Source organism: Harmonia axyridis, chromosome 7 (genome assembly GCF_914767665.1).
Source record: "Harmonia axyridis chromosome 7, icHarAxyr1.1, whole genome shotgun sequence".
In the NCBI taxonomy this organism is placed as follows: domain Eukaryota; kingdom Metazoa; phylum Arthropoda; class Insecta; order Coleoptera; family Coccinellidae; genus Harmonia; species Harmonia axyridis.
The window spans coordinates 30815060-30823249 of NC_059507.1; the positions used below are offsets into that span (position 1 = coordinate 30815060).

The 8190-nt window shown below is 32.3% G+C and overlaps 1 protein-coding gene across 1 annotated transcript; it reads right to left on the reverse strand.

Annotated features, from left to right (window-relative positions):
• Positions 1 to 858: 858 nt before the first annotated feature.
• On the reverse strand, positions 859 to 5845 carry LOC123684877 (menin). Its single transcript, XM_045624373.1, has 7 exons — positions 5353 to 5845; positions 5079 to 5302; positions 4793 to 4971; positions 4575 to 4739; positions 4176 to 4357; positions 3802 to 4125; positions 859 to 1612 (listed from the first exon to the last, which is right to left on the reverse strand). Exons 1-7 carry the CDS (start codon positions 5798 to 5800, stop codon positions 1287 to 1289), a joined length of 1848 nt encoding a protein of 615 aa, XP_045480329.1. The 5' UTR covers positions 5801 to 5845; the 3' UTR covers positions 859 to 1286.
• Between the last annotated feature and the right edge of the window lie 2345 nt (positions 5846 to 8190).

Consider the following 8190-nt stretch of genomic DNA (forward strand, 5'->3'; position numbering starts at 1 on the left):
TGAATTCAATCATATCAATATGAATTAATAATAAGTAGTCTATGTTTTTTGATATTTTTTCAATGAATCCATCCAAAATAAATAAAAATAAAATTAAGATTTTAAATTTCATTTGATACCCTGATCTACAATCATTGTTATGGTTGGTTATTGTAAGAGAAGTGTAAAATACTATTCATTCCTTTTCCTCGTTCAGCAGTATTTTCACAACCAATACACAACACAATATTTATAGTTATATGTTTTCTAATCCTAATTTCCTAGGCCTCTAAGAAAAGCTTTGTAGCCTTTCTCGTGTCTATTTCTGATTCTAATGGCCTGCGCTTGAAATGTACATGCCTTCAAACCTATTTTCGAAAATGTTCTACTAAAACAATTATAATCTGTTTGACTTGTTCTAACTAAAATTTGGAATGAAAGTCTTTATAACAGTCACTAGTAGTCCTTTTTATAATTTTCTTCTTCTTCTCCTTCTTAATAATGATTCGGCAGCTTGGCCTTTTATAATTTTGCTTATATTGTTACACATAGAATTATATGAATACAGAAAATTCAATATGAATCTCTCAGAGATTGATGAACAAAACAAAAAAAAAATATCTTCAAGGTTTGCTGCGCGGTAATTAGCCTTGAAACATAACAAAAGGCATAGTCTAATAATGCCAAATATTTGTGAGAAATCCAGACCCAAGAAAATTAGTGTGTCAAATAGACATGAAAAAGACATAGGGTAATAAAAGGTTTAGGAAAAATGGATGTGTTCTGTATAGGCTTTATTACTGATTCCCATTGCCAGTTCACTTGTTTACCTAACATCGAAAAATTGAAAGTCCAACATTCAGTTACAAACAATAATGATTTAAAAATTAATAGATTTATTTTGAATTTCAATAGTAAAGAAAACTTACCCTTTGGTAAAATCGGTTTTTCTTGAACATCTTGACATCACGCCAGTGTTCTTCTGCAGATTCTACTACAAATTGAGAGGGTACCAAAAAGAGGAAGCTCAAAACCCTTATTAACACTTGTATAAATTTCAAGTCATAGCACCGCCACCTTATAAAATCATTCTTTATCACTCGCTAAACTTCTCAAAATTAGCTTCTAGCAAAAGCAAACATTCCAAAAATATCATCTTCACAATACGCACATCGAATTTTGATTAAAATTTCAATTTGAAATCAAAATATCACAATGTAGAAAAATTGGCCCAAATGTAACCTTTTCCCTGTCATCAGAGTGTTGTCTATTTTACAAACATTTATTAAAGAATCAAATTTGGTCATTTATTCCCGTCTTGCTCTTTTTGGCCTAACGTTATCCAAGTCGTTTCTACCCTTTTTGTTAACTTGTACTTGCGACTGAGCAGTGAGGTGCAGTGAAATTGCCTGAGTGTTTAATTTTTCACTGAGTAAGAGGTCCTTCAGTTCTTTCATTTTATGACTCCTGAGTATGATTGTCGGATGAGTGACTTCCATTTCTTGTACAGGCTCCTCATCCTTCTCTTCTGAAATGTCTTTACTTTCATCCTGTTTGTTAAATACTTCATTCTCTTTTTTTGAAGTACTAGGATTACCATTTGACTCCTGCTTAGCAGATTGTTCTTCTCCTCCTACAAATTCTTTCATTTCAATGGAATCAAGAGTGGTTAGAGGTATGTATGTATTAAATATTGTTTGTTGCGTTACTAGAAGTATTTCTAACTATTTCTAACAAAATATTTATCTATTATCTAAGCTTGAATACAATTGCATAATCACTGGTCACTTTTGAAAACTGGAAGATACTTTCTATTTAAACTTATCGTTCCTACGACATGAATATTATTCTGCTTCAAGGTTTCCATCAAAAGGACACTATCAAAAAAATTATCGAAATATAAGAAGTGATTCTTCCTATACAGATTTTCTGTCATATTATATATAACACATGCCCCTCTTAGTCTCTTGGGTTTATGTCTTGTCTGTATAAATGTCAAATTTTAGACAATATCAAATCTTATCTGCAAAAACCCAAACTTTATAGCCACGCTTTATTGATTTCTTTGGCATATAGTGTTTCAAGCAGTTGCATTCAATGAATTTCATTATTGATTCATCAATATCAACGCATTGATCAGGAGGTAAAAATCTTTGGAAAATAAATCCAACAATTATCAAATTCTGGTGAGTTTCTGTTGGGAATAACTGAGTTGTGTGACTGACACCAACTGAAACGTTTCAAACTCATGAGTGATGAGATAAAATGATCTTTCAAGACTAGTATGCTGGACCAATAATCTTTGTAATTAGGTAAACGCTTAATACCCATAAGAAGGTTGATAACCAAAAACGTCTGCATTTCTTCAATGTCAATTCAAATATATAAGGTTTTCCTGTGCTAGTTTTGATTTGTTTCTCATAAAGATTTCTCTGGAATACCAGATGTTCTAAGAATTCGTCACTAACAAATTCCCGGAATATAGATAATAGCGTCAGAGTATTTTGCACATTATAAGAATGTATCAATAAAATTCTCTGTTCTGTTTCTAATTAATTCAGTGTAAATCCTACCAAAATGTATGGTAGATAATCTCTTATTCGACATTTTTCTGTAGAAAAAGATCATCCTTGAAAAATGCAACCAGAGAGGTGGTACTAAAGACATTCCACCCTATTTACGATTTTTTTGTAACTGACGAGAGAGATTCTGTTCAGTGCATTTGAAATAGGTGGTACACTAAACGGACCACACCATCGCTAGAAAGGTCGAAATAGTTGGTACGAATAGTGTATCATCAACACCCTAATAGTAAAGGAAATAAATGATTCCAAAAGTTTCATTCCAATTAATATGATTTCAATATGAATATGAATTCAATAAAAAAAAAAATCATACAATTATGCCGAACAGTTTCCAAAATTTAATTTTTTGTTTAAATCACTATATGCATGAAAGTGACATTTTGTTGAATTATCACGTAATTAAGATGTCTAAAAACCAGGTGTATGGACTGATTAGCTTTTGTTTTGCCAATTTTGAGAATATTAGTTAAGCTTTGTTAGGTCAACTGTAGGTAGCGCTATCAACAAATTAAGATTTTTGTTATTTATTATTTATGAGTTTTGTGCCATTATGTACCTATATGTATATCTTTCATTATAGTTATGACCTATGGAAGCAATTCTTGAAATTGAAATACCAATAAACTCTCTCTATTTCAAATATTTGAATTCATTCTAGAAAACGTTTTGTGTTTTGTTTCACGACTTTGCACGATCATCCTTGGTTTCACATCGCTTTTCATTGGTCAGTATCAGATTATAATTAATGTATCCAATCAAAATCGACGGAAAAAAGATCGAAATGACAAGTATGACATTGCGGCGCCGCCACGAACTAAAACTAATATTTTCAATTTGGTCGAATGTCATTGCATTCAAAATTTGACGAGTGCATACACCATGTTTTTAGACATCTTACACGTAATTTTATATTTTTATGTCATGTAACACAAAGTTTTGAATTAAGATTTGTGTTATGTAGATTGAATTAAGAATAATTGAAATAAAAATCTACATGCCAAATTCTGTGAAAAAGTTACACTCTGCAAAATTTCTTGGAAAAAAAATGAATACGAACAAGCACCAAAAAGTTTTTTATTTCACATCAATTTTCATGAATCTTGTATTAAATTCTTTTGTATGTCCTCTATCTACCAAAATGAGTGCCTTGAGATATATGTATTTCATAAAAATTGAAGAATCTATGTTTTAGTTGGCTAATGTGCGAAAATCCTAGAAATATTTTAATTTGACTTACCTACAAATGGGGAACCATCTCCTTGCAAGAGATATTCTGGGTTCAGAAGTTTTTCTGAGCAAGCAGCTGTTAAAGCTTCAATACTGGGATGAAAATTTGATGTGGATTGGTCTTTCTCTTCTTTTTTAGTAGAAGTTCCATTTTCTCTCTCATAGTTGTTATTATTGTTGTTTAATAGACTTCCATTCGTTTCTTTGCTAACCTTTTCATCATCACTCTCTGCACAAATAATATTAACTTTGGCTCTGACATCAGAATCAAACTTTGAGATTGTATTTACTAGGGGCTTGGCCCACCCTATATGCAATACTGGTGTGGCACTTCCTAAAATGTTGTTGTGTAAGTTTTGCTTACAGTTAATTTGAATATATTACCTTCTTCCCACTGACATATGCCATCATAAAATCTAAGGAGATTCGCAAAACATTCAGGTTTTTTGAGAATCGAGTTTGAACTAAAACCTGAGCTTTCTACTTTCATAATATGAGGTATGAGTTCATTAGCTATTTCTAAAAATTCTTTGTATATTTCTTCATCATCTCTTGAATAGTTATATCTAGAATGAATTGTAAATGTGATAATATTTTCATTAATTGAATTCACAATATCAACAAAACTAATTATTGAGATATAAGTTTATATACTATATAAGTTGTTCTACAGATATTAGGAATCAATATTCTAGCTGAAAAAGGTTTTTAGTGAATGGAATGAACTTTCAATGGAATGGATAGTGTTAAGATTGAATTAACCAATTTTATATTCATACTCACAGTCTTATTACATCACTAGCATTAGCCCAGCTTTCAAAAGCTTCTTTGTACATTTTATGTCGGTAAAAGTAACCTCCCTGATAAGTATATGGATAAACATGCTGATTGTTATAATATGATCTAGCTGATTGTATGGCCTCTTTGAATAGAGTTTTACATGGAACTCTGAAAAAATAATTATAGTAAAATAATTCACAATGAAGTGTAATTTTAGTTACCTCCCATCCTTGGGGGCAATTTCTTCAAGATCACCCAGGTTTCCTAAGGCCATAGGGTATTTTTTCAAATGACCTAAGTCGTAAAGAAGCCAGAGTAATTCTTGTTGGAGTAGGCCTACTTCGAAGGCATCATGAGTTGCATTCAAAGAAGGATTAATGGCAGAAACCAATGCTGCAACCTTCATTTGAAAAAATAATGTAAATTTTATATTAATTCGTCAACTTAACATTCTAACATTTAAATGAAAGTACATGAACATAAATCAAAACATTCATTTAATCTTACCTCCATATGTCTGGTGCATACTACAGGCCTATTATTTACATAGAGCCAAGATCTTGCAGATACTCCTCTACCTATTTCTTGTCCCCTTTTATCTTCATTTCCTTTGCCATGCCAAGTAACTTCTGCAGTTTGATTAGCATGTTCTCCAAACACAACCCATGCATGGTCTTCTGACAATGCTAAGTGAACATCTGAGAATCCAAGAACTTGACATCCAGCCACAACTAACAAAATACCAAATAAGCATTTGATGAAATTCTGTTGCTATTCTCACCTGCGAATGCTACTCCAAAACAGTCCAGCTTGCTTCCATTTAAATAGCTATATAAACTTTGGAGATGAGCTCTATCTTTGTAGTAGCTTCGCGTTAAGGAGTTCCAGATTACATCAGATACTTTTTTAACCAAGTCACGAGTGGCGAATGGTTTAGAGTAATTTTTCAAATCAATTGCTCCTTTTATTATTGCCTTAAACCTGCTGTACATTTCATCAACAACGTGCAACTCCAAAATAGGCAAACTGCTTGGTTCTACGGGTTCGCTTATTTGGAAACTTATGTTTGACCGGCATGTCAGCGAGTTTTCAATTGTTCCAACAACAATAGATAGTAATGCAAGATCAGGCTCGCCTGGTCCTTCTAATTGGCTTTTAAATAAGCGTACGACGGACGGGACATTTTTTATCGGAAATATTGCTTTATCTATCTCTCGAAAACCCGCCATATCGATAAATTACATTTTATATATGTCACTGTCACTTGTCAAAATAAACAAAAAAACGGAAGAAGCGTCCGTCCAAAATATCTACCGGTACAAACTACTAGCGATCTGTTAGAGCTACTTTCGGAAGGTTTTTGAATTTCAAAAGTAGTTTTATGTTTTTCTGAAGCAAAAATCATTAGTCTATTTTTGAGCGCTCGCACCTGAACAGATCGCTCTACCATCCATTTCGTCTGTATTTCGAATATTGAGCTGGGAAAGGTTCGACTCATGACAAATCCTTACTCAAATTTGACTCTGACCGTCCGTTCATGAACACGATAACTTCCGAACGAAAAAACTTAGAACCTTGAAATTTTCAGGATATGTTTGGATCTCGATTGATGCTGTTCGTTCAAAGGAAAGATAATTTGACTAGGAGTTCCATATATATGGCCTTCATGCAAAATTGAATTGAGTCTTTTCACAACTTCACGATGTGCTACAGTTTAATGTTATTCTATATTATTCTAATAATCTATCTAGCACAAGAGCTTATCGGAAATCTTCCTCTATTGATAGTTATTCATAATACTGATACTTACCTACTATTATAGGGTACCAACTATTTGGTTGTAGTTTTTCAACTTCAACTTTTTTTATCTCGGAAATGAATTCTTATGATCATCTAAAAGAATACCTAAATCAAACACAAAATCAATTATAAAATTGGTTTTACAACTAACTAAATGTTGCTTTTTATTATATTCTTTGGAACTTCGTCCTTTTCATAAAAATATTTATTTTTATTCATTTCAGTCACATCCAATAGGTTTCTAAAATTAGTTTGAAGAATCAATTCTGGTTGGTGTAAAAAAAATCATTACATTCATTTGCTAACTTTCAGTACCTATATTCAATAATAATAATGTTCTCAAATAATTCATTCTTATTAGTTAAGTCCTAGATATAATATTCCAAACTGGATTAATTTTTTGCGTTGTTTATGAAAGAAGAATAAAGATGTGTATGTACTTAAGACCACAAAGCATCATAACAACGTTTACAATTTGTATAACATAATAGAGCGACTCTGAATAAGATATATCTGGATACAAGAGACTATAATCTACTCATTTTTCAAAGACTGATTTTCTGGTGTTGGTTTTGTTTTTCTTTCTTCTTCCTATTTTATATTCATCGAAATCGGAGTGAAAGCTCGCTTTAAACTGCCTACATTTCATTAATATGATATTCACAGAATTCATGAAGTCTTATTGAAATAAAATAACAAAGTCCTCGTTAAATTCAATTTTGTCGTCGACAACTCTTGAAAGGTAGAAAAATTATTTTCAAATTAGGAAAGGATTTTGAATGTTGCGCTCTATTTCGTTGATAGGCTGAATCCGAAAAGGGGTTCCGTAAATATAGCCGTTTTTCTGATAATTTCAAAATTACATATCCAGTTGAAATAAAATATTGCATTAAATGAAAAATTACAATTTTGAACTTCATTCATATTTCCATGTGTATCGTGTTACGTGAAATATATATTAACCTTTTTTAAGTTTTGAGCAAGATTTCAAGTTGATAACATAGGTAATCGGAATCAAAGGAAATTCAAAAGGAAAATAGGAAAATATGTATTTCTGAGACAACAGATCTCATAAATAACAATTAAAAATTTCAAGCTTGGTGCAAAATTTCGTGTTGATAGCGTACCATAAGAACAATAAATAATTCAAGTAAAACATAAAAACAATTACGATAAAATCCACACATCAACTTTAAAATTTCGAATTTAAAAAAGCAAGGAAAGAACTGACGTGCCGTCAAGAACTTTTAAACGCCTGTTCTATCATGCGCCTATTCTTTGGTTCCCAAAGGCGCATGGATGTTTTTTCCACATGTTTTCAAAAACAAATTTCAAAGTTATTGTAGGAATTTTTTTGTAAGAATTTTGGCGAAATCTTAAAAAGTATGAATCTTGTCTGGGTCGCTTGATGTTGACGCTCCCAAGTCGTCTTCGTTGTCAGGTATATCTGCAACTGTCTACTCTAAACTCTGAGCGATCGTTGATGCATTTCGCATGCATAGCCAACCGGGCTTTTACCCCGGTTAAAATTCGCTTGGTCCTTCGATCCGGACTCATCACTCACGAACCGGAAGCGAATATGCTCCACATTCCAAGCAAGTGCGCCCGATAAGAGGCAGTATAATTGTTATCAGATTGAACAGGTAGTTAGGAATTATGCGGCTTCAGGTTTTTTTTTTATGATCGCTTCCGAAAAATTCCGGCACACCGTCAATTATCAAGAGTCCGGCCAGCTCGGTATTTCAATATTATCCCGTTATCAAACCAAACCTTAATGCTATTCACGGATCGGCCTCTTTCACAATGTCCAGAAGTACGC